Source organism: Rattus rattus, chromosome 2 (genome assembly GCF_011064425.1).
Source record: "Rattus rattus isolate New Zealand chromosome 2, Rrattus_CSIRO_v1, whole genome shotgun sequence".
Classification (NCBI taxonomy): Eukaryota; Metazoa; Chordata; class Mammalia; order Rodentia; family Muridae; genus Rattus; species Rattus rattus.
This window is the reverse complement of record NC_046155.1, coordinates 126,942,017-126,968,866: the sequence shown is the minus strand read 5'-3', so window position 1 is coordinate 126,968,866 and position 26,850 is coordinate 126,942,017. Positions and strand designations below refer to the sequence as shown.

The 26,850-nt window shown below is 36.0% G+C and overlaps 1 protein-coding gene and 1 long non-coding RNA gene across 2 annotated transcripts in view; both read right to left on the bottom strand.

Annotated features, from left to right (window-relative positions):
* Chd2 (chromodomain helicase DNA binding protein 2) overlaps nucleotides 1-13,500 on the bottom strand; it is a 112,270-nt gene extending 98,770 nt beyond the window's left edge. The window contains exons 1-2 of the mRNA XM_032893412.1: nucleotides 11,208-13,500; nucleotides 10,735-10,867 (exon numbers count right to left, since the gene is read on the bottom strand). Coding sequence (XP_032749303.1) covers nucleotides 10,735-10,796 — 62 coding nt within the window. The 5' untranslated portion in view covers nucleotides 10,797-10,867; nucleotides 11,208-13,500. The remainder of the gene's footprint in view (nucleotides 1-10,734; nucleotides 10,868-11,207) is intronic.
* A 293-nt stretch (nucleotides 13,501-13,793) lies between these two features.
* LOC116891970 lies at nucleotides 13,794-26,645 on the bottom strand. Its single transcript, XR_004386883.1, has 5 exons — nucleotides 26,492-26,645; nucleotides 25,572-25,633; nucleotides 24,976-25,057; nucleotides 19,527-19,584; nucleotides 13,794-14,288 (listed from the first exon to the last, which is right to left on the bottom strand). It is a non-coding gene; the product is annotated as an uncharacterized LOC116891970 (long non-coding RNA).
* Between the last annotated feature and the right edge of the window lie 205 nt (nucleotides 26,646-26,850).

Below are 26,850 nucleotides of genomic sequence, written 5' to 3'. Positions count from 1 at the left end.
AAAGATTTAAAAAAAACCTCCTGATTCCTTGCCCCAAATTCTACAGCTAAAAATAGGCAAAATGGCAGATGATGGTGGCTCACACACCAAAAACATCACTCAGGAGGCCAAGGCTGAACTGTCTCAAATTATAATCCAGCCTGTGGGAAACCATCTCCAAAAGTAGAGAAAAAGAACAGAGATCCAGGGGCTGGGGATTTAGCTCAGTGGTAGAGCGCTTGCCTAGCAAGCACAAGGCCCTGGGTTCGGTCCCCAGCTCCGAAAAAAAGAAAAAAAAAAAGAACAGAGATCCAAACTGTTGATAGCTTTCTATACACCTGTCACACAACCCTATCCTGTTGTCGAAACTCTGAAACCTACAGTCAACTGAAGACTGTTAAGTATACAGACTCCTGGGTACAGTCCCTAAAGTACTCCATTTTAGCAATTCCAAGCAAGAGGCCTAGGTATATGACTGATAAGCAACACAGGTGCCTAATTCTTAGCAAGAATATTTTTAGAATTCAACCTATGTAAGCATAAATATAATGTAAAATATATAAAGATATATAACAAAACTAAACTCAAAAGACAAACTTTTGTTAAAGAGAAAAAGGGTGAACAGAACTTTGGTCCAGTCCCAACTCTGACCTTGGCACCTGTATCCTGCCTGTGTGGATGTCAAGCAGCTTTCTCTGAATCTGAGCAGGGAGCACACTAATCATTAAGCCATCGTCAGTCATGCTTGTTTTCATTATCCAGGTAATTCTCAAAACAAAATGTGCTCAAAAACTAAACTTAGAATAGAGTGGAGAGACCACAAGCATAAATTAGACTAGGCAAAGTGCACGTGTAAAGTAAGCCAAACATAAGTGCAAGGTTTCCAAGACCTCTCCCTCTACCTAACACTTTCAGAATGCAGCTGCTCCAAAGGAAACCACTTCAGTGGCCATATATCCACCTACATTTTTACCTTAACTACAGCCAAGGAAACCACTTCAATGGCGACACTTTCGCTAGAGATTTTGATGTAAAACAATGGTCTTTTGAAAGTCATATACACAATGCACAGTACTCTTTTGAGTTTTTTATTTAAGATGAAAAAAGGTGGCTGTGAGTGGTGCAGCAGGCCTTTAATCCCACACTCCAGGAGGCTAGTCTGATCTAAACAGTGAGTACCAGGACAGCCAAGGCTAAAACAGAGACCTAGTCTCAAAAAAGTAAAATAAAATGTAAATGGTGGGCTGGGGAGAAGATTTGGCAGTAACGGCACTTGCTACAAAAACTGAAGACCTGAAATTCAAATCAGCACAATCTTCATCAAAGCCACGTGTGGGGCTGGTGATGCCCAGAGTCAGAGCAGTGTCCTTCAGAAGGCCCAGACTCCATTCCCAGCCCCTCAGGGCAGCTCAAAACTGTTTGCCTTTCCAGCTCCACGGGGGATCTGACACCCTTCTCTGGTCTATAAGGGACCAGAACATAAAACAGTCATAATACAAGAAACAGTCATAATCAAAATATGAGTATATTAAATCTTTAAATTAAAAATAGCTAGCGTTCATGCCTTTAATCCTAGAACAAGAGGCAGAGTCAGGCAGATCTAAGTTCAAGGCCAACATGGTCTTCATAGTTCCAAGGATAGCCAGAACTACATAGTGAAAACTGTCTTATAAAACAAAATAAAATAAAGGCAGGTGTGGTCTGAACTACATAGTGAAAACTGTCTTATAAAATAAAATAAAGGCAGGTGTGGTCTGAAAATACAGTGCTGAGACACAGGGAGAAGCCTGCCAGTCTAGCTCCATATTCAGTGAAAACCTGTCTCAAAGGAATAGGGCAGTGATAGAGGTTACCCAACATCCTCATTTGGCCTCAGTATGTGCACGAATTATATATACCACGGAAGGAAGGAAGGAAGGAAGGAGGGAGGGAGGGAGGGCGGACAAAAATATAAAAACTTTAGGAGCAGAAGAGGATGGCCCCGCCTAATTTTTCTATAGCTTTTTCTGAATCAACAGCCATCCAAGAACCAGCTATCAAAAACCTGAGTCAGAATTCCACTAATGACTACATTACACTTCAATATTCTCATTTACGGAACAGGGATGATAATCATACCTCTTCAGGAAGAAGGATAGGTTCACAGAATGGCAGCTCTTACCGAGCCTTCTCATTATTTTCTTTTAAATAGTCTCTCACAACCATTTCATCTACAGACTTGATAACTATCAATTACAAAGATTACAAACACAGGGCCACTCGGGATTCTGGTGGTATATGTCTTTAGCCTCCGAACTCTGGAGCAGATGCAGATGGACCTCAGTTGAGGATTGCCTGGTCTATAACAGCATTCTGGGACAGCCAGGGCTACAGAGAGACCATATATCAAAAAGAAAAAGAAAAAAAAAGCAGCATGGGCTGGTGACACATGCCTTTCTTAATCACAGCACCAGAGGCAGAGACAGGCAGACCAAGTTCAAAAGCCAGCCTGGCCTACAGAGTGAGTTATAAGCCAACCAAAGGTATAAAGACCCTGTTTCAAAAAGACAGACTACATATATGAGGTTCCCTAAAGACTGTTTTTAATCAATTTTAAAATCTTGATGCCAGTTGCAATTTATACTTCACTCCTGGATAATCTGGTAAGATAATTACCTCTATAACAAGGGGAAGGTAAAATCAGAATGGAACATAAATGTACTGAAATTAGGTAGTTCTTTTTAAGATTCGAGAAGGTACTTAGCAAACTTAAAGAGATTAATATCCAAACAAAATCCCAGATCCAGTTGAAGAGTGTGAGTACGAAATACACTAGGAATGAGACCACCAGAACGTACAGCAAATTAAGACATAGGAGGAACTCCACCTATATAAAAAAGTTCCTCACTCCAAGTTTGACACAAATGCCTAGAGCTGGAGAATGCTCAACACAGGAACATTTCCCCTCCACTAAACCTCTAACTTCTTTTCTCAGAATTCCATCCATCTCTTATTTCCTGAACAACAAACTAAAAACATTGGCCTGAAATTATCAACAAAGAGAATGTGACAGGCCAGCAGTTATTACTAAAGAAAGTAAGAACATGTTCCATGGGAAGATCCGGAAGACATGGAGACACTACACATGGAAAACTCTGGTAAATCTGAACCACATGAAGAGATGTTTTTTACAAATTAAGTCTGAAAGATAGGGCTGTACTTGAACATTTTAGAAGACCTTCAATGTCTGAGAGGAACAAACAAACTGAAGTGGAAAACAGTAACAACAAAATCACCCAGGTCTTAGTACTATAGTTCCCAGGGAATACAGTGCACAGCAGACATGGGTGTGGGGTGTGTGTGTGTGTGTGTGTGTGTGTGTGTGTGTGTGAGAGAGAGAGAGAGAGAGAGAGAGAGACAGAGAGAGAGAGAGAGAGAGAGAGAGAGAGAGAAAGAGAGAGAGAGAAATGGATACTGTACTAGCCAACTAGATGGGTTGCAACTAACTACTACTAGAAAAGCTCACTAGTCACAGCTTGAAGAGCAAAATGGGACAGAGTTAAATAAAACGGGTAGTAATTACCAGAGGGGAAGGAAGGGAAGGAACTCAGACGCCAAAGGCCAGGGCTGTGACTCATGCAACAGGAAGAATAATCGGGCTCTCACGGGGGAATAACACTGACTTTGTAATACAAAATGCACCCAAGATTTTAAAGGGGGACATGCCTCCTGTGATAATGCTTGAAAATCTCTCCCCTAAAGTCTAAACAGATTTTGATAACTCAAACAACCACCAGGGAGGGCACTTAAGCAGAAACTGTCTCAGAAGGCCCTTAAAACTACAGGGAAAGGGTTAGGGGAGCAGTAATAAATTAAAATGTTACTAGTATCTTACATTTACTGGGTGCTTTCAGTGTGCTAGGTTCTTTCCTAAGGACCTCTAGAGGCATTCTAATACTTAATCCTCACAACCCAGTAATAATTAACAAGTTCTACATTTAAGATGAGAAAATTTATGCCCCCAAATAATGTAAATTGGAGGGTTTTAGTACTACAGTAAAAGCTGAATTGATATCAACTACATATACAGTTCTTGACTAGCAAGAACGTGACTAAAAATTATACATAAAATTAAGCTTAACCTTTACCCAGCTCCTTAAAGGGGTGAGAACGGAAAGATGGCTGAGCCTATCTTTCTACTCTTAGAAAGGATGCATGTATGTGATTCCTAGCACCCACATAGTAGCTCACAGTTTTCAATAACTCCAGCCCCAGGGAATACAATGCCCTCTTCTGGCCTCCAAGGGCAATAAGCATACTCACATAGTATACATACATACATTCATACAGCCAAACACTAATACACAAAAAAAAAGAATAAATTTTAAAAACAGTTGAACCTACTTTCCCTAAACTACAAGAGAATCCAAAAACCTTTTTGGATAGTGAGCCAGGAAGGTATCTGAAACCCCAACACAGGGTGATCCATCCATAAGCAGGCCCATAAATGAAGTGCTCAAACTGTTTCAGAAAACATGACATAAATGGCAGCTTCCTTCTACGCTTATTTATTTATTTCAGAAAAACCTGACTCTCATGTCCTAATTTGAGTTCAAATGTTTCCAGTATAGCTCTGCAGAAGTCTCTGGCCCAGTGTCACCTAATCAACTAAAGCACAAATTGACTAGGGATCAGAGGTCACAGCAAACATATAAACAAAGTAACCCGCTGTGCTAAATTAAATTGCTGACTTAAAAAGGAAAACAGTCCCTGGGCATTTGCTGATTGGGTGGAATTAGTTTTATTCTGGCATTTTCTTAGTAATCTCTTAAAGTTCCAAAACAAGTAATAACTGGCAACATAAAAGTTGAAGAGACAATATATATATATATATACATATATATGTGTGTGTGTATAGATAGATAGATAGTTGGAGAGATAGGCAAGCTAGAAGTTGTTTCTATTGGTATGCAAAAGTAACTCTTTCCTAAGCAATGTAGAAGTTGATTTTATTGATAAGCAAAAGTGAGGGGCAAGTGTTAAAGTTTCTTTGTTAAAAGTAACACTCCTCAAGAAAGCTTTAGAACTCAAGAAAGTTCTAAAGTAGTCAGGAAAAGCTAAAGCACTAAGGATCTTCAGTTATAGCTGCCCACAATCAGCCAAAAATAAATAAATAAATAAATAAATAAATAAATAAATAAATAAGAAGAAGACTTAATAGCAGTCACACAATTTTCTTGTTAGGGAAAAGTTCACTATGCCAAATTTTCCAGGAGAGGTGGTGTGGGTGTGGACATCTCAGGTGAGCTAAGTAACTATGTGGCACAAATTTAGACAGCTGTGCTGAACACTACAGTAAAGTAAATAATAAAATCTGAATGTCATAGTTGAAATAAAAGTATATAGTTATTCCTCAATTAGCTTGCAAAACATATCAAATATTGTTTGCAAACCTCCATTTACTGCACCTTTTTATCTTATTTTGAAGCCCTAATCTCAGGTATCCAAGGCTAGTCTGAAAGTCTACAAAGCTGAGAATGACCTTGAACTTCTTATTCTCCAGAACTTTTTATTCTTCTGAAATAAAAAGATTTCAGGTCTGTCACATTCAGTTTATGTAATGAGAAACCAAACCCAGGGGCTTCTTACAGACTATCAAGAAAAGACAACTCCCAACCCTCACTGTGTTAATCTACAAAAGGCACTAATCATAAAAGAGTCCAAAAAAAAAAGATTACAAAGTACAAAAGGGTTTTGTTTCGTTTAAGGGGGATTTTTTGTTTGTTTTGGTTTTTCAAGAAAGGGTTTTTCTATGTCCTGGAACTCCCTCTGTTGACTGGGCTGACCTCAAACTCAAGAGATCTGGCTGCTTTTGCCTCCTGAGAGCTGGGACTAAGTGTCAACCAAGGCCCACCAAAGTCCAAATTTTAAATAGTGAAAACACACACACACACATAAATACACACACACACACACACACACACACACACACACACACACACACACACACACGGTTTCTTGGCACTTCCTGACATATTTACACAGGGCATAAAGGAAAAGGCTCAAAGGGCAGACCTAAAATAATATTCTGATATGTTCACTTGGAAGCAGTTCCTAAATCAGCAGACCAGTGATGATAACACACACAAACTCGTACAGTGTAATATCCAGGCTGAAAATATCTTCCTAAAACTGTTTATTCTCTCATACACTCAATGCAATGTTGACTACTGAATTCTAACCCACAAGAATTGAAGAATGCTTGGCAAACACTAAAACCTAATACTAATATAATTTAATTCCAACACATAAAATTGGAAGATAGAATTACTATTTTCCTTCTAGTGTCAAGATACTTTTATTTTTGTTCCTTTTATTTGGTAAACCCCTTAAAATGTTGGAAACAAGTAAATACAAAACCACTTCACAAAACATAGATTTCTAAGGATGTTAAGCATTTTGTGCATAATAAACATGGAGCAATTTTTTTCTGTGTAATTCTTTTGTATAACAATCTGAAAATCCCATAATTTACTAAAAAAATTCAGGTAAACAACCAGGATTAAGGAAAATTTATAAAACCCATTACAAGGAATTGTTCCTTTCACAAACGCCCATAAAAACATTTCTAGGAGCACCAAAGAGGCCCATACCATTTTTCTTTAAGATTGTCTCACTGTATAGCCCTGGTTGTCAACTGTCTGTAGACCATACTGGCCTTGAACTCACAGGTCTGCCTCCCTCTGCCACTTATTGGCCAACGCTGAATGAAATGCTGCCACACTACTCAGTTGCCCACGCTTAAAGTATACTCTACTGAACTGCTAATAGTGTCTAAGGAATAGTTTATTTGATACTCCTAAAATATACTGGAATGAAGAATATTTAAGTAAACAACAAAGAAAATGTACTAACGTTTTTTCTTCAAGGTCAAATTCATTATTTATAATTTAGAGCCGTAGTTGGTAAACGATTTTAAAAATAAATTACTAGGTACCCCAAACAAGGCAGGAAAAGAGCAGCCACACAGAAGTTTGTTTGCCAGAAAATGAACTAATAATGGGAGACTACAACTACAGCCCAGGCATTTAAGGCCTTAACAAGTAATTCTGCTACTAGTCAAGGTTGAGTCTCAAGCCAGTGCCAGTCTCACTTTTAATACTTTGCTGACAAAAAACAGTAATGTATTGCCTAATGCACTGACACTTGTAGTCATAGCTAAACGTTCCTAGACCATTTCTTTTTAACTACCCCACTGCGATTCTTACAAACCACTAAACAGATACTGACCTGAGTTTTTCTTCCTCAAATGTCAATTGAGAAAATGTTTGATACCAAGTAAAAATGCACGGGGACAAGCTCAAATGCTCTTCCCTTGGTTTATGAGCCATGTATGACAGAGCTTAAACACCCGTTAAGGCCTTTGAATTAAAAACATTCCACTCACACTGAACTGCTTTCAACCAATGGGAACAAAATGAAACTCACTAATCTCTTTACACGGAAAGAGGGACTAAACGGGAGAAAACACACCGGAACCTACAAAAAAAAGCGAAAACTGTAAATAAAAAACCTAGCGTACTACTACTGGGAGATTTACAATTACTGTATCTTTTCTCCAAAAGAGAACAAACATTCCAAGAACGGGCTCAGGAACACACCGTAGGGTGTGGTGTGGACCACTACAGACCAGGCCTAAGGACTGCAAGGATCAAAATCGGTCCGGAAAGAAGCCGCCCACCGGAAAGTCCCGACCAAAATTCCCTCCCTCTGCCCCGCCCCCGGCACCAGCCGAGCCCAGAGGAAGCAGCGGACCGACGCACGAAGCAACGCGTCACGCCGTTCTCCCGCCCACGCCGTCTGACGTCAAGGGGCGGGACCAGCCTGACGGCGCCACCGTTGACCCTGCTGTTACCAGGCGCTCACACAGCCAATCAGCACCCGCCGCCAGCTCCGGCCGGCCTTTGAACTCCGCACAGCAACTTCCTGCTGTTTGGCGAGTACACAGTGCAATGCAGTATGTCTGTCAGCGCTGCGGCACAAAGGAACAGCCATTTTGTGACTGAGCTGGACCTGCACCAAGATGCCAGGGCCTCCGAGAACTGCTGCCTGAGCCAACTACCGAGCTGCCCCTTATTTCATCCTCAGAGTACTAATGGGAACGTGGGGAAAGGGATGTTCTAATATTAGGTTTCGTTTGTTTTCAGCCTTCTTAAAAATTGGATTTTTAAAAAGTATTATCAGCATCATAAAATGGCTGCCACTTAAAACTGCCTGTTCCAGTACACAAGCACTGCATATGCCTTTTCTAGTCATCCCCGCCTTACAAGGCTAAGAGCCTAGCAAAAAACGTTAAGATTTACCCACACCTCTAGATTCCAAAATATGGGTCAAAGGCAGACGACTTTTACATAAGACATTTACTATTTAGTTTAGAAATGCCGCGACCTAGAACAAATTCGTGCACTCGACTGATTACATGTGCATTCCCTTTCCTCTAGTTTCCATTCCTGGATATAACTTAGGTAAGTGTTTGGCATACTTTATATGTCCATCACTAAAACTTCTGTATTTAGAAATATATGAATGTGAAATGTTTAAAATTACATTCTAAGAAGTAAACATTTAATCTCCAAAAATCGTGATAGACAAAGCACATTAGGCTTCAGAATTCATTTCAAAAAAATTACAATACAATCACTATTAATAGTACTTGTTTCAGAAACAGGAAAACAAGTTTTCTTAAAACTTTAGTTTATCCCAGTCTCTCGAGTGATTCTTGTTACAAATTTTACTTGATCTGAAAACAATTCCTTTCATTCCCTGCAGAATCAGGCTGCAAAGATGGTGTTTTTAGTTGTGTTCCCTAAATGCTATACTTGCAAAATTAAGTCTCTACAGTGTCAACCTATTGGATGACACAGAACAGCTAGCTGCACAAGAGCAACATCAATTTCAACTCCGGAGAAATATCGTCACCCAAACAATACAAACATTCTTTAAACTTTACAATCTTTAAAGGAAATGATGTCTTAACTGTGTACATACATGAATAATGTATATAACTTAAGGGTAACAGTAATTTAAAAGTAACTCCAACCAGACTAGAGTATTTTGGACATTCATCAAGTATATGATTTAAAATATACTTGGCAAAAGCATTAAAAACCTGCTTCTTTTGACTAAAGGAATCAAATGCATGACAATGCCCAAGTTATTACCCTGATAAAAGTAAGTTTATTCAAAAACATCACTTTGAATTAGTCTGATCAATGAACAAAAAACCTTGCACGAGAAAGCCAAAACCCTGGTGAGACTATGCAAATCATATACTCAAGGGAGTGACAACTTTAATTTTGGTTCTTTCATAATTGTCAAATATATCTGGAGCTTCCTATACCTTCAAAATGTTACTTTCCAGAAAATTAGTTTTGCATTAGAAGTTTTCTGTCCTATATCTGGCCCAATAATTACAGAGGCAACTTAAAAGATATCCAAAATTCTAACTATTCAATTTGCAAAATTTGGAAATGTATTTTTAAAAGCAAGGCTCAAAATATTTTGGTAAAGAGTAAAATTCATCAATTTGTAATAAACTATACTCCAAACTTCCAAATTTACAAACTAATTTAGAAAAATAATTTTATGCAAAATTATAAAGTAAAATCAAAATTGGATCAAGTAACCAATCATATCCTTGTTAGCTGCACGATTTTAAAACTATGACATGACAAATCATAAGAACACATCCAGAAATGCATTCGCATTCTTTAAATTAACATAAAGATACAGTCATACAACAAAAATATCTTATAGGCTTTATTATTTCAATCACTGATAAGCTACTTCAGGGAATGGGAGACAAATCATGATTTAAACAAACAGTACATTAAAAAGCTTCAGAAGAGAAAGCATTCCAGAGGATTCGGTCAAAATAAATTGATACATTTAAAGCAGCACCAACTAAAACATAAGGATGAAATACAATTACCAACCAGAAAGAACTGTCTTAATACACACAAATATAAACCTTGTAACATTTTAAGCATAAAATTTACAATTCCATTGTCACAGTAATACACACAAAGCTGAAGCATTAATAGCATTCCAGGATTTTTGTGGTTACAGATTTAATGATCTCAGGAACTAATTATTAAGGTTTAGATAAGTCATAAAAAATATTTTAAATTGTCACGTGTTATCAAAAGAAACAATCAAAAATATAAACTGAAAGGCATCAGTCAAAGAGTCCTATTTGTGATTCCGTTTTTAAATGTACATTTTTTCATTCATATAACTTTCTCAAATGTCTATTTACTATAATTTACTACTACCAGGCTGCTCTATGGCCCTCGGTTACAAGTTTGAATATCCCAGATTCTTCAAAGAAAAAAATTTGCCTTGTATGTAAAATGGTGCAATGCAGCAATGGCTAAACAGACAAGGTCATTTTTCTGCAGCATGAAAACCTAAAAACTGAAAATTTACTGACAGAAAAACTACAGTTTCTAGGAAAGGCCCCTCCGTATAAAAGTACCTCACCTTCTGAATGCTGTAAGAGGCCTTAAGTCACAACTCAACTTTCATAAATTGTTACCAAAAAATCAGGGTGTGGCATGCTAGCAATCTCAAGGTCACGCTTTAAAAATCAACCCAAGATAGAAAATTCTTGAAATACAGACAGCAATCCATGTCTGTCAATGTAAACAAGTGTAAGCTGAGGTTTCCCAAAAAAAAAAAAAAAAAAAAGAAAGAAAGAAAGTTGATAGCTCATACCTCGATGCATTGCTGTGTAGCGAACTGTCCTCCTCTTGGCTTTTGTCCTTATTTCTCATCATCTTTTAATTCTTAAATATTAAGGGGGAGGGGGAATCTGTGTTTGCTTTGAAGTCCTGTGCCCAGGTATTTACTGTCAAAAGTTGAAAGAAAGGTAAGGTCCCAGCTTCTATGGATGGTTTTATTATCAGGAACAAAGTCCTGCCGATGTTAGCGAAATTCATGTAATGCAACAACGATAAGCACCAAAAAAACAAAATATTTCTATTTTTCCGTTTTAAAATAAGTAGGGGCTAAACTGAACGGTAGAAGCATCACTATCAATAAGGAAAGTTTCTCAAAAGTAACACACTAGATACAAATAACAATCTCTGTATCTTATTGCGTCATCCAGGAATTTCTCATATTTACAGTAAATAAAGCCAACTACAACATAATTTTTTTTAATTTATCACTGATTATCATAGACTTACCTGATCCATGTAGTATGTCCAAAGCAAGAGTCCTATCTAGTAGTAGAAAAATATCAGATCCAAAATAATTTTTAAAAACGCAAAATCCTCCGTTAAAAACCAAAAAGTAAATGAAATAATCCTCAAATATGTTGACTTGTCAAAAAATAAAGCAATAATTAATACTAAAACAGGTCCGGAAGGGGAAAAAAAAACCTCATTAGGAGAGCGCACAAAAATGGAGGTGCGCCATGGCTTCTAAGCTGGAAAAAACAACGACCTGGGCTCTCAATACGGCAGCTTCTTCCAACAAGGCACGAAAAGAAAGCTTCTAAAAGCAGCTTTTCTCCCAAAAAAAGGTTCGGATCGACCCCAGTAAGTCACTAGGAGAGGCAGGGGGCTGCGGGGGCCCCCTGAGGCTGCCCGAAAGTTAGGGAAAGTTGCGTAAAGTGAACCGAAGCAGGGAGCAAAGCGCGCTCTCTCTAAGGCACAGCCGCCATCTAGAGCCTCCTTCCCAGCTCTGAGAGCTCTGCCTTTGATTGACACTCTCTACATTTACCCCACAACTCAGGTGATGTACCATAGACCCACCCCTTCATCTCCACCAAAAAAAAAAAAAAAGAAAAGAAAGAAAAAGAACCAGATCCTCAATCTGAGGGAGCCTGAAGACCCCCAACTCCACACCTCCCTGCCCCTCCAGACCACTCCATCAGGGGGAGGGGGAAGGGCTTCTTAACCCCCTCTGGCTCAAGCACCCTTTTTAAGCCAGAGAGAAATGTAATTTGTTCCTTTTGTCTAAAGATCTGCTAAATATTTCAGTCCTTGAGCTAAAATAACTTCCTCCCTGGACAGGAAGTAGAGTTTTATCAAGCCATTTTGAAATAAAGATAATTTTTAGAGAATCTAAAGCTCAGTTTAAGTATTAATCTTTAAAAATATTAATACCCCCATGGGTAAAATGGCTTGTATATAGAAGCAACATTTCAACACCATAAATTAAACTCAACTCTTGCCTTCTTTATAGTGCCTAAAAACAACTAAAGATTAAGGGGGAATTTTCCACTTCAACTGGAAGGGGTAATTTCTTGTGCAACTCAAGAGCGCCTCCCTAGTGTTCAAATGCAGTAGAGCAAAAGTTAGTTCAACCATTTTCCCCCCAGAAGAAACAAAATTCTTTGTAAACTATTAACCTTGGAAATGCCATACATCAAACACAGTTACTTCTTATATATTTTGGCAAAATTAATAACTTCAAATTCAAGAATATATACCAACATTGGTCACCATTAAATCAAACACTCAACCTCAACTCCAAAACCAAAAGAACCCTTCACTTATGTTTCAAATCAAATTCTAGGTACACTCACATTTCATCAACCACAGTTCACTTACAATACTAGACCACATCTACCAGCCAATTATCAACTGTCAAAGACAAACTCCCTCAAGATGGAAGCACAAGGCCCACAGAAACAAAATCACAAATGCAACTAAGTGTTCTCTCCCATGCAGACAAGAAACCAACCACATACACATGCTCAAAAACTCAAAACATTCCTTTACTGAACCCTATTGGTCAAAACCATGTCACTCCATCAATGGGGTAATCCATTTTAGTTTTACAACCAAAACCAATTATGTTAAATCTAAGTAAACGTAAAATCCATAATCAAGTTTCAATTCTACAGATATTTTTACATCAAAATCAAACGACCAACCACTTCACATCACTCAAAGAAACACTGCATCTATATTAACTATACATGTGTATTCGAAGGTATTTTACATTAATAGATTATTTTATTCTATGTTTTCTGTAATGAAAAAAACATCAGTCATCATTTGGTCAACCAAATCCCCATTACTGTTTTATTATATTCCTTACCAAAGTAGCAATAAATGAAAACCTGGCATTTGATTTCAACCATGGGTAACCAATCCAAAACATGGTATGATTCATTTAAACTCCCAACTGCCCGAAACGAGAAAAAAATGTTTTTCAAATGTAAATTAATACTGTGAGAGTAAGCCCTTTAATGTATACCCAAAGAACTTACAAATACACCTCTCTAATGTAAGACAATACAAATCAGTATAACTCACATATTCAGATGAGCATTTCATTGCAAGATGTTTTATACAAAGGTCAAAGGACCACTCAACAAAAATCGAAAGACTCTGAGATTGTCTTGGACTGTACAGGCAACAAGTACTTTTTATATAAATTAAGTAGGTTCCCATTACTCACTTATTAAAATGCAAAATACTTTGAAAACGCCCAAACAAACAAAGAATTTATTTAAACCTCATAATAAAAAAAACCACCAAATTGGGTGTGGTGGTATACAGCTTTAATCAGGAGGCAGAGGCAGGTAGATCACTGCAAATTCCAGACCAGGCTGGTCTACAGACTGAACTCCAGAACAGTCAGGGATACACTGAGAAACCCTGTCCTGGAAAAGAAAAAAGAAAAGAAAAAGAAGAAAGGGGAGGGAGGGGAAGGGGGAGAAAGAGGGAATATATCTATTTTAACCAAAGGACCATTCCACTTAAGCACAGGAAAACCCAGGTTTTCTAATACACATAAATCCCAAACAAACAAAACCATTCCATTTTACCAGCTTTATTCAGTATATTTTAATGAAAAGCAACTATAAAGGTCAAAATGTCATCAAGGTTTTCTTTCACCTTTAATGAAACATTTAATGAAAACATCCACGGTGAAAAAAAGTTTTATAAAAGGCCCAAACTGAGAATTTTTTAAGTTTTAGAATTTTATTAAAGTTAACATTCCATAAGGTCACTCAGATCAAACTTCAAGAAACTCCAGGAATACAAACTACCATTTGTAGAAATGTAGCATCTTCTCCAGATGTCAAAAATGTACATGATACGTAACAAGTCTTTAGGAAGTAAATTCCACTGTCCATTTGTGTTGGGTAAGAATCATTCATTTCATGGAATCCATATTAAAAGAATCCTGTGTTGGTTGTGTAATATCACAGCATTCTTGCATTAATCCATTTTCCTCAATTCCCCATAATGGGCTGCCATCTTGATTTCTCAGTGGTAAAGTCCATTTCAAACTCTTCAAGCTGGGTGCTTCATAAAAAATTAGAAGAAAAAAATTCTATTGGAGTAACAGTCATCTCATTTCTTCAGACAGAAAATCCTACCCACTTTGAAGATATTCTCTACCATACACAAGTCTAATTCTGTAAAAATCTTTTCACTATGAGACAGCACTAATGTGACAACCTCTCAAAGACAGAATCAATAAATTCACATATTTTAAGTTCTCCTGTCACAGATACATTTGTATCCAGTAAAATAACAGTCAAGGGTCAAATTCTTAAGAACCTAACATAAGTACTATAGTATATATGAAAGGTAGAACCAAAGATTAAAATTCAAAAATGGTAGGAGGCTAAATTACAGCCACATGTGAACAATTTCAAGGCAAAAAAGTTTCCAAGCTCTCTCAAAGAAAATAATTATATAATCTTACGAGATTAAAAAGCAATAGATAACTGCATGGCATACTTTAACAATCTTACAGATATTAATTTTACTTAGAAGCACCTTTATAGCCACATACCTGAGAATGCAGAAAACGTAAAGCCACATGAAAAAGATTAGAAACATCTGCTTGGCTTACTTGGAATTTGCAACAAAACTGCTATCCCCTTTCAAATTATAAACAACTAAAATAACTACTTTCAATGCAAAAGAAATCATGTTCCTCCTGGGAAAATTAACCTATTATTTAAACAGTTCAGACTGAAGGGAGAAAGAAATGAGAATCCAGGTGATTCTACTCCTAATCAACTCTGGAGTCATCATATTCACAAAACTTGAAAAACATTTTCTTAAAATTTTCATGTTGAGTCCGTGTGTGTGTGTACATGTTCTTGTAGTGGGGGGTGCACTTGTACATGAGGGCAAGAATGTGTGAAGACCAGAGGATGACACTAATGCTGAGAATGACAATCATAACCTTAATTGTTGAAGCAGGACATCTCAGTCATACCTAGAGTCCCATCGGTTTGGCTTTTCTTGCTAACCAGTTTCCTCTGGGATTACAGGCAGGTGGAAGTTCGTATCTGGGTATTTACTTGCATTTTGGGAGATACAAATTCCCAAGCAAGAACTGAAATGCTGAGCTATCTCCTGACCAGGTAAAGACATTTTAATCCCTGGTCTTCCATGTATGTTCTACAACTTTCCAACTCAATTTGTAGAGCTAGTCAGTAAGGGACTGCAGGAATAAAAAAATATGAGAATGTTTACTTCTAGTCTAATTTTCTGTCTTCCTAAATAAAAGGCATGTTCTCTAATACACACATTATAAAACCATACCTAAAAAACTAGATAATAAAAAGAGAGTAGTGCCCCCTATTAAAAAATTATTCTTTAAAGGAGTAAGGAGTGTCACAACCATCAGTAATAATCCATACATCAAGATATTCTTCTCCAGTAGATTTTGGAAATTTCTCAAATCCTTCTATAAAATGAAATATAACTCCTTTTATGTCTGTATCAATAAACTACAGCACTACATAAAAAAACTGGGCATGGTGGCAGCACAAGCCTATCCTGTAATGTCAGAATCTGGGATAAAGGAAGGACCAAACATTCAAGGTCATCCTTAGCTAGTTGGGACTAATCTCAAAAACAACAAGAAAGAAAATAAAAAGGGAAAAAGCCAGATACAGTGGCTTCCACATGAGATCCCAGCGCTCATTCAGAAGCTGGAGCAAGAGAATTGCTGAGTTTAGACTGGAGCAGGATAGTCTCATCAATAACACAAACCTAATGACAATATCATTAGAAAACTACTCAAAACCTGCACTCCCATAGCAGTCCTGTCACCAAGTGATGTACATTTAAAACTATGAGAAAAAACAGACTATTTTACATGATAAATGATCAAAATGCACTCGTGCAAAGTCTAAGACCCAAAGCCAAAAGCAAGAATGTTGTTAACAAGCAAACATATTTCATAAGTATAATAAAAAGGCCTTTTAAAAAGGATTAAGAGATAATTCATTTACATTCGTGAAGTTTCAAATACTACAAAAATTGTACTTAAAAGTAAGAAAAGTTTTACTTGGAGGGAAAAAAAAAGGAATCAAACATGAGCACTTAAAACATGAAAATGTTAACAAAATCCACAGCTCCTCAGTGGAATACAACAGATCCTAATGACTACCTCTTGTAGCTCTCCTGAAAAGGAAGTGAGCTGGTTCATAACAGAAGCAAGCTCAGTAAAGGCTGCCTATCACACCAATGCATTACAGTAATCCATGCATAGAAGAGTCAGAATACTTTATTCCAACAGCAACAGTATCTTTGAGAACACAGGATCATGAAGTCACTTATTTAAGAACAGTTTTGCCTCTAGTATTGTATTGGGTGAGGGGGTGTTCAATAGAGTGTATATACAGATAATTAACTACATCTCTTTCTATATTAAAAAGTGAATTAATACAGACATACTGAACAGGTGTACCTTTGCTCTAGAATTCTATCTATTCTTACTCAGACAGACCCAGAGCCTTCGTTTCATGTGGAAGATTCAAACTTAGTATGGTTAGAATGCTATTTTGGTATTTTCTAGTTTGTACTTCTAAGTACGTATGTTTATTCTAAGAATAACTTCCTGTTCAAAAATTAAGTTTTTATGCCATCAAGACAGTCTATAACAGTTATCTCCTGAAATCCAATCACTAGACACATTCATAATTTAGGAACAGAAAATTGATTATTAATATCTTCAAATAGGTTACACATTATTAACTAAAATACAAGCCACTGACTCATCTGGAATGTGAGCAGGGCTCTCCTAAAATAAAACAGTTCTTGGGGTTGGGGGTTTAGCTCAGTGGTAGAGCGCTTGCCTAGGAAGCGCAAGGCCCTGGGTTCGGTCCCCAGCTCCGAAAAAAAAAAGAACCAAAAAAAAAAAAAAAAAAAAAACAGTTCTTTACTTCTATTTCAACTAGCTTTACTCTTTGTAAGATAGAGTAGCCTCAGTCTGAAACCAAGGATGACACTGAACATCTGACTCCTGTCCTCCCAAGTGCTACAACTACAGGTATGTGCCACCATGCCAAGCTTATCTCTGCCAGTTTTAATAGCAAAGAAAAATATAGGAAACAAAGAAAGTTAAAAAGAAATTAATGATTCCTAAATTTTTAAATAAATGGCTGTAAGGCTACTACTATTAATGAAATTACATTTTTCAGAAGTTAAATGCTTGTTTTACAACTAAAGGAAGATTAACATAAGATGTTAATTTAGTACAAAATCTCATCCTTTCTGTCATATACAAGCACTTATGACTTAGTTCTGTCTTGAAATTTTGATACATTTATGGAAGAAATCCCTGACATCTTATTCTTAAAATAGATTGAGTGCTCAACAGAATATATTAACAAGTCTGGATCTTAAATAAGATAGGTATAAAAACTAACAGTAAAATTATTACAAAGGGGGTTGGGGATTTAGCTCATCGGTAGAGCGCTTGCCTAGCGAGCGCAAGGCCTTGGGTTCGGTCCCCAGCTCCAGAAAAGAAAAATAAATTATTACAAAAAGACTAGGTAATCCTCATCGATGAAAGGATAAGGTCAATTATTGCAAACAAGAGTTATCTTTTCTATGAGTTTACAATCTAATCTAATTACAAACCAATTTAGAGAGACCAAGTTGGGGGGTAGAGAATGTACATATATTACTTCTAATTTTTATTGTGACAAAATTTTAGCTTTCAAACATAGCTACAATATTTACATTAACACTTATATTTGCATAATAAATTTTATTTTGCCTTTCATTATACTCAAAACACTTGTTGATAATGTTTAATAAAAGCTACATTAACACAACAAACCAACAAACATTTATTGCTACCAAGTGCCAGGCAACTATTGTCTTAAGTATAATCACACAGGAAACTAGGCACCTACATTAGACAAATTGTGAGTCTCCTTCCTCACTCTCCCTCAGAAAGAATGCAAACTGTGTTTGTAGGCCATTAATAGCCAGCCAGTGTAGTCTCAAGTAGCAATAACAGGAAAAGGGAGTTGAGGGTGGGAATCACACAGAATCTCAATTCCCAAATGTTTTTATTCCTATAAAGCAGCTAATAGACAATTATCTTAAGTTTGCTGCCAATGAATAAATTCTTTTGGCAATTAACCCAAAATGATAGGTTTGTAACAACCTTCCCATTTTACTCTGTCCCACTACTTGCCAACTTTAGGGGGTGGGGGGAACTATTTCACAGAACTGGTAATAATAACATCTTTTAAACAGCAATTTCTAAGTCGATAAGGCTAAACTTTCAGTCTTGAAGTTTAAGTTCAGAGTTAATTTATCAGAAGCAATTACAACTAGAAATCAATTAAATTTCATTTCTAACCAAAGGATTTCTCAGCTTTACATCATAAAAGTAGCAAGCACAGGCCTTTAGGTCAAGGCCTGTTTTCTTTAAAGACCAGATAGTAAATGGTCTAAGCTATATGTCTATTTCAGTACAAGTACTCTCCATTCTGAAACTACACAGAGAAAGTACCACAGTATCTAAACAATCCAGGTAAATCTGCCATAAGCAAACAGACAAACCCAGGGGACTGGAAACAAGTCCAAATGGGATTTTTTGGTCTTAAAAGTTTTATTTTCTGTCCCTATTATGGTGGACATATACCTTTAACCTCACATTCAAGAACCAGAGGCAGGTAGATCTCTGAATTCCAGGTTGACTCAATCTACATAATTGAATTCCTGGCTGGCCAGGGCCCCATGGTTAGAACCTATTTAAAATAGATGCCTGAATGGATGTATGGATAGGTGGGTAAATAGGTTTTAATCTTTCGATAAATGGAGAAAGGCAACATGTGAATAGTAAACTCTACATGTGTAGACTGGACATGTGCCGCAGTCTTTAATCCAAGTTCTCAAGAGGCAGAGGCAGGCAAATCTAGAGTTCAAAGGCAGCCTTATCTACATAATGAATTCCAAGACCTCCAAGTATAGTGTTTCAAACTCTGTCTTAAGAACATTAAGATGACTGTGGCTCACAATCATCTGTAATGGGATCCAAAGCTCTCTTCTTGTGTGTCTGAATGTCTGAATGTCTAAAGACAGTTACAGTGAACTCATATATCATAAATAAAACAAATCTTTAAAAACAGCTATTATTATAAATAGTTATGTAAAAATACTCAACATTATTTGCAGGTTTTATAAAGCTATGCACTTACAATTACAAATCAGTAACTTAAAAGTCCTAGTAACACATAAAACTAAAATATAAACCCATTAAGTAGATTAAAGACTTACTAAATGCTTCGATGTCTATAGTATACACGCCTTTCATTCCACCTCAGGATTCATATTTCTGCAAAAAAAAAAAAAAAAAACAGAATAGACTTTATTAACTCCTATGACTTATATCACAACTCCAATACCTACTAAGAAATCAACAGAACAAGAAATATAGGTTATGAACAAGTTACTCCAAGCAAAAGACAAGAAAATTGTGACAAACCTTAGATTTTTGCCAAAGCCAGAGTTGAACTCTAGAACAAGTTACTAAAATCACAAGCCTAGATATCATTCCCCAAGAACTCCAAATGAGGTCTAGAAAGATGGCTCAGTGGTTAAAAGCACTGACTGCCCTTCCAGAGGTCCTGGGTTCAAATCCCAGCAACCACATAGTGGCTCACAACCATCTGTAATGGGATCCAATGTACTCTTCTGGTGTGTCTGAAGACAGCTGTAGTGTACTCATATATAATAAGTCAATCTTAAAAAAAAAAAAAAAACCCAAATGAGTAATTATTGAGCTCCTGTCTTAGCTTACTTAACTGGCTATCCAATGTTGAAAGTAGAGAAAATACAAGTTAACAGCAAAACATTAACCCATACTCTAGCCTACCATCTAATACATTTCTAAGCCTTCTAAAAACTTTTGCTACCCATCTGTAAGATCCTTCTTTCTCCCTATATTCACAGTATCAATCATATGCTAGCAGCAATATAATATAATCCCATATATAATCAATCTTTTAAATAAAATGTCATCTTAGGCATCACTTCCAATTGCTATCAGTTGTACTCCTCTATTAGACTAAAGCTAGTTCTTTAAGATTTCTTTTTACCAGAGAGAGAGAGAGAGAGAGAGAGAGAGAGAGAGAGAGAGAGAGAGAGAGAGGACAACATGGAAGCTGACATTAAGATTCCATGCTGTACCTTTACAGGTTGTTATGAATGTTCTTAAGGGATGGATGTGTACTGGGCTTTGCATGTTTAGGTGGGCAACTATAACTTTATCAATTGGATCAAAAAAAAAAAAAGATTCCTTTTTACCACTTCCAGCATATATGTGTGTGTGTGTGTGTGTGTGTGTGTGTGTGTGTGTGTGTGTGTGTGTGTGTGTGTGTGTGTGTTTATTCTGGAGCTAGAGTCCAGCAGTACCAATACTTAGGTCCCTCCAAATAATACAGAACATTAAATGCTGAGCCATCGCTCCAACACCAACACTACTAATAATATACATCTATATATGCAATATCAGGACTTTTCACTCATTTCTGACTTAAATTCCTCAAACCTAAATATGAGAAATGCTTCCCATTTCAAGGAATTTCTGAAATAAGGCTGTGTTTTCATTTACCTCGGTTTTGAATGACTATAATAACAGAGTAATAGAGGGCTACAGTGGTGCACACCTTTCATCCCAATGCACAGGAGGCAGAGGCAGATGGATCTCTGAGTTTGAGACTAGCCTGGACTAAAAAGTGAATTCCAAGATAGCCAAGGCTACACAGAGAGACCTTGTCTCAAAAAAAAAAAAAAAGGGGGGGGGGGGATTTGTAGCTAAGTGGTATAACACTTAACATGCGTGAGGTCCTAAATTTAAAACAAAAGAAAACGGTTTTAAAAATTAATTTCGTCCCAGCACACAAGAACATGAGAGTTCAAAATCAGCTTGGGTTACATACATGAGACTGTATCCATCCACCAAAAAGACAGTGAGATGGCTCACCAGGTGCAAGTGCTTACTGACAAGCCTGAGAGCCAAATCCCTCATCCTGGTTTGATAAGTGGTATGATTAAGTCACCCTTCCAGTCCAAGAAAATTTAGGTTCTAAAACTACCAAAAAAGTCTTTAATCTCACCTTGCATCACAATGAAATCATTAACATTAATGAAATCTATCACAGATTCCCCTTTCCTAAAGTATGAGATAGTATTTAGCCACCCTTCAAAATTGGGGATGAGGAGTCCAGTTCAGTTTAAGCAGACTAAGAGTCTGATGTTCCTCAAATTCCTACCCATCTCATATACTTTCAAATGTACTTTGTGATCTAAAAATAAACTTTAGGGAATATACACAAGCTATAATGCTAGCCCTTCTGTAATAAAAGTCAAGACTTCTGCTGGTTCTTCAATTCCTTAAACTTTTAAGCTCTAAGACTAAAATTTAACAACACTGCACTATAAGAAAATGTTTACAAAGACAGGTTAGTGATAGTCATTTGCAATAAAAATGAGGGTACACTGTGTTAATCCGAGCATTTCTGAGGTATAGACAAGTCTCTCATGGTCATCTTTGTCCAGCCTAAGCTGTCCCAGATAAACAAAGGCATTAGCATTTCTTAAGATAACTGCCTTAAAATACCATTAAGGTAGGCATGGTTGACAGTTGTAATCCCATAACTCAGGACCAAGAACACACTATCTTTAAAAAGAAAAAAAACAGATAAAAGTACATGTTTTTAAACCACCTTGATAATCTAAATTAAAAGGGTTACACATTAACCACTTAGATGACTCAGTGGGTTAAAGTATTTACACTCACGCAGACGTTAAGAGTTTACTTCCCAGTACCCAATGGTGGCTCACAACCATCTTTAACTCCAGTTCCAGAGAAACCAATCACCTCTCCTAACCTCTGAATGCAGTAGGCATGCACACTGGTATAAATACATACATGTATGAGGAATACTCATTCCCGTAAAATTTCTTTAAAAATTTTAAAGACTTAAAAAAAATTTTCATTCATGTTTAGGGATACAACTTCAAATTATTAAGATGAAGCTTGTGAGAAAGTACAATACACAAAGGCACTTTGCCATCATACCTGAAGACCTAACCTAGGGAGCAAAGACCTAGGGAGCATCACGATATAATATATAAATCCTAACTAACATCAGAAACACATTTTTAAAAAGTCAGGTCACCTATCATAAAAAATTCATAGTATCCTTAAATTTAGGGTATCAGACATGATGGCTGGCATCTGTAATCCCAGCCCTTGTTGAGGAAAATGTAGAATTACTACCTTAAATTCAAGCCCAGTCAATGCAACACAGTAAAATCCTGTTTCAAAAAGTCAAAAGTATACTACCAGAACTTTGATGCCAATCCTGAGAGTCCATGAAAGGGGTGGGAGGGGAGGGAACACAATTACTAAAGGCTAGTCCTGACCTCCATTTTTGACACAAGTACATGAATGCAATTTTTTAGGAAGGAAAGCAAGGCTTTGGTGACGGTTAAAAATTTTTCTATCATGTACAAACGTTGAGTTCAATCTCCAATACCACAAAGGAATCAAAGATGCAGAATCAAGTTAAAAAAAAATTAAAAGTTGATTACATCAAAAATAGCAAATTTGAAAATAACATCGCATCCAGCCTAGAACTTCGTGAAATGAGGTTATTTACCTGTGAAATGCAAAAGTTTTTACTTAAAATAATTGTGTCTATTAAAAGAAATGAAATATGTAAGGTGAACTACAAATCTTTATAATTATGGTCATTTTTAAATATGTTTACTAAGCTAGAAAGCAGTGAAAGCCTTTACATTACATTATAGGTAGCACCTCGCAACTCATCCCATACATCTGATTCAATACAAATGTCAGAGGAAAAACCTAAATTAATTCATAAGCAGCCTAAATTTTTAATAGTCAAGAAACTGTGATCAGAAACAAAGCTAAAGAAAATTCACATTATAATTACCTATTTTACATGCTAAAAACTAGAAATGTCATGTCATGATCCAAAATCACTGATGACCAGCTGCAACAAATTCTTTTATTTTTGGCCATGTTAATCCTTTAAAGTTATAAAAACATTAAATATATTCCAACATAAACACAACTAGAATAGAGATTTTTAAGAATTAAAGAATTTGTCCAAAATGCTAAGATAAAGCCAAATATTTAAGCATTTGTTACTTTAAGCCATGAGTAAAAGGCACTTGACAAAAAACTTACCTTGACCGTATATAGAAGCATCTACCTTGGTAGGCCACCTACTCCTGTCTATGTAAGACAGTATCTGATGACTGCCCTCAGATGACAGCAAACTTTTCCACTGAATTAGCTCAAGTAGTAATATACACACTGCATATAAACACTATCATAAATATAGCACATGCTCTTTTCATAAAGCAATTCACTCTAACCCTTTATCCAAGTATAAAAACTGCCTCCAAAAGACTAGAAATTAATTTAGCAGTTACTACATTTCTTATTAAATTAAAAATTAAAGTTTACTATTTCTAACCTTCAGCTATTTACTTTTCTGTCCAAATACCTCAGATAAAGCATATTGCCAATTTATACATAACTTCTGATAGCATCATACAAACACCTCATTCTCAATTTTTATAACATTGTTCAGCACATGCCAACTACACACTCTATCAGCTGTGAAGAGGGAATCCTCATCCTAGCACTTAAGGGATATAGCACTATATTCCTTTATATTCTTTTGTATATATTCTACTTTTGAGAGATTAAATATTTTAAAAGTCTATCATTTTCTTTTTTATACAATATAAACACAAACTTGAACTGCAAAACAAAATTTCATTAAGCTAACACAAAGGCAATAAAATTAGTCTATTCCCCTTATGACCTATTTGAATCAAAACAAGGTAAACACAAATTGATTTTCCATAGATTGCCAAGGCATAAGTAAATGTGCTCTTTCTCATTTTAATCAATTAGTCATTTGATTATCTTCTTTTCCCAAGGTATCACTTACAATTTCATATTTTCTATGATCAATCACTTAAAAACAGTAATTGAGTGTTACTTCTGAATTCAAACTTATTTGGGCAGATTTATTTCTTTACATATAGAAGTAGTCACATTTTCTGCATCCACCTTAATATTCATCTATTAAGATAATCATTTTATGGTATGCTGAACCCAAAACCTATTTCTCTTTTAGGTTCAGAAACAATTACCAGGACACTGACAGAAGCCTCTAAGAGCAGTGCATTTAGTTTGCTGGAATCTATTTTTATAGTTGTTCAAAGAACTATTAAAAATGAGTATTTTAACTATTTAATAACAAAGCCATCAAAGTTTGCTTTTAGCTTTTGAAAAGTAGTCTCAAAAAGGAAGGGAATGATGATTATAAATTTTTAGGACACTGTTTTATGACGGGTGGGGAAGGGAGCTAAACAATATATCTTTCAGACTATAAAGACAACACTAATTTAACACTGCAGATTTAGCTGCCATGAAAAGGCATCATTTTATTGGGAAGATCAAATGTCTTACTACTGGATAGTTGTACACACTGATATGAATTATACATGTCAATTGTTTTTAATAGTTAACACAAAAGGGTTTAGGGTAAAACTAATAGGATATTTTCTCATCTCCTTTTATATAAACAATCGAAGTTTTTCTCATTGACAAACTTTAATGATATATTCCTACCCAAATGTTGGTAAATATTCAACTATAATGATTTAAAAAACTTACTTGATATATACAATACAGAATTTCCCAAGGGTTCTCTTTTATTCTTAAAAACTCTATTGTCTCAGTCTTCAGAATGGCACACCTTTTGGAGAAAACAAACAACATTCTAAACAACTTACTGAAGAAACAGTAACAAGTACAATGTTTTAAAACTTTATATAGAATAGAAACTATTGATGTTCTAAACTTTTGAAATATTGCTCCCTAAAATCTATTAGTCTAAATGGCAAAAAATGTGAATGTCCTAATAAGTTTTAAGTATTTAAAATGCAAAACTAATTTGCTATTAAAGGGGAGGAGGAAACCATTTTGGTCCACACCTGGCTCTAAAACCCTGCTGCCAAAATTAAACAAAGCCTTAAAGACTTGTAGTATTTGTACTATTCAAAGGTACATTACATTACAAAAGCCATATGAATATTCTTTTAATCACTTAGCGAAAGGGGCTTTTAAACATTTCTAATTTCATATATTCATTCATAATCACTTGTTAAATCATAAAATACTAATTGAATGCTAGAAATATGTCACCAAAAGGCAAAACAAAAACCTATTAAGTTAATTTTATGTCAAACCAATAAATTTACCAATCTTACCTGGGATAAAAGCTGTATTTATTCAGAATCATCGGCAACCACATTACCATCTTCTAAGATACCTTTAAAAAAAATAAGAAAAAATATTTAAGTGTTTTGGTTTTTAAAGATTCCTTGACAAAAACTCAAGTGTGATAAAAATGAGAAAAGGATTCCAAAGACAAGATTCAGGTACAAATATGGAGTGACACAACCTGCACATTTATGCCTGCAGTTATTTCTTATCTCAAATGTCTATCAGTCTTTGTTTTCCTCATTTGGAATGTACTAACAAATACTAGGGATTAAAACACTGGAATAAAAAAAGAAACAAAATTCAAATGACTATCACTTTGCTTTCCTTTTTCCATTAAGTCAGGTAAACAAAAACAAAAGAGACATTGACAATGTTTTAAAAAGTGCCACGATCTTAAATTTTTCTTTACCATTTACAAATACCTCCTACAGAGCATTAAAAATCAACTCCTTCAGGAGAAATTAGTGAACTTAAAAATGGCCACTGGTTACTGTAAATTTTAAACTACAAGCTATTTGATCTCACCAAATGTGGTATTAGCATTGTCTTTTAAGCAGCTCTAAAACTTGTGGTATCTATGACCTTCATTCAATACCAAACCAGGGTCCAGAATATTTTGTCTTTCTCCTAACAAATTTATCATTGAAGATCATAAGATCTTAAACTGCTAGCAAATATTTTTACATTTTACAAGTCAAAAGGATTGTGAACTACATTCCCAATTTCTTTAAAAACCAATTCCAGCGATAGAGTATTTCAAAGCATTCTTTTGAAAAAAAATTAGTACTTTAATTCTGAGAAATAAGGTATGCGCAACTGAGAGAATATGTACTACCCCATAAAATGTATTCCAATTGTTTTCTACTGGAAATACCCTATAAAATACGGTCCAATCAACCCGCACCTTTGATTTTAGAGGTACTACGTAAGTCTCCCCAACACTGTCTTTACGCAGTTCTTCACCTTTATAGCACAAGAGCTCCGCAGAACGAAGAAAATATATTTAAAAATACACAAAGGTATGAGCATTCCTAATTTCTTCTTCCAACGACTCTTCCTAAATTTTAAATGAGTATGCAGAAAACAGCTTTTTAGAACTGTTTTTTCAACACTGTTCCGTTTTTAAGCACATCTCCACTTTTATACATGCAACAAATGCAACAAATATGGCCCCTCTTCATCGCCCATCACCGACAGTCCTACTTCACTATTTACACTAAGGAAAGTAACTTCACGAAGAGCTGTGCTTTTAGAATATTCCTT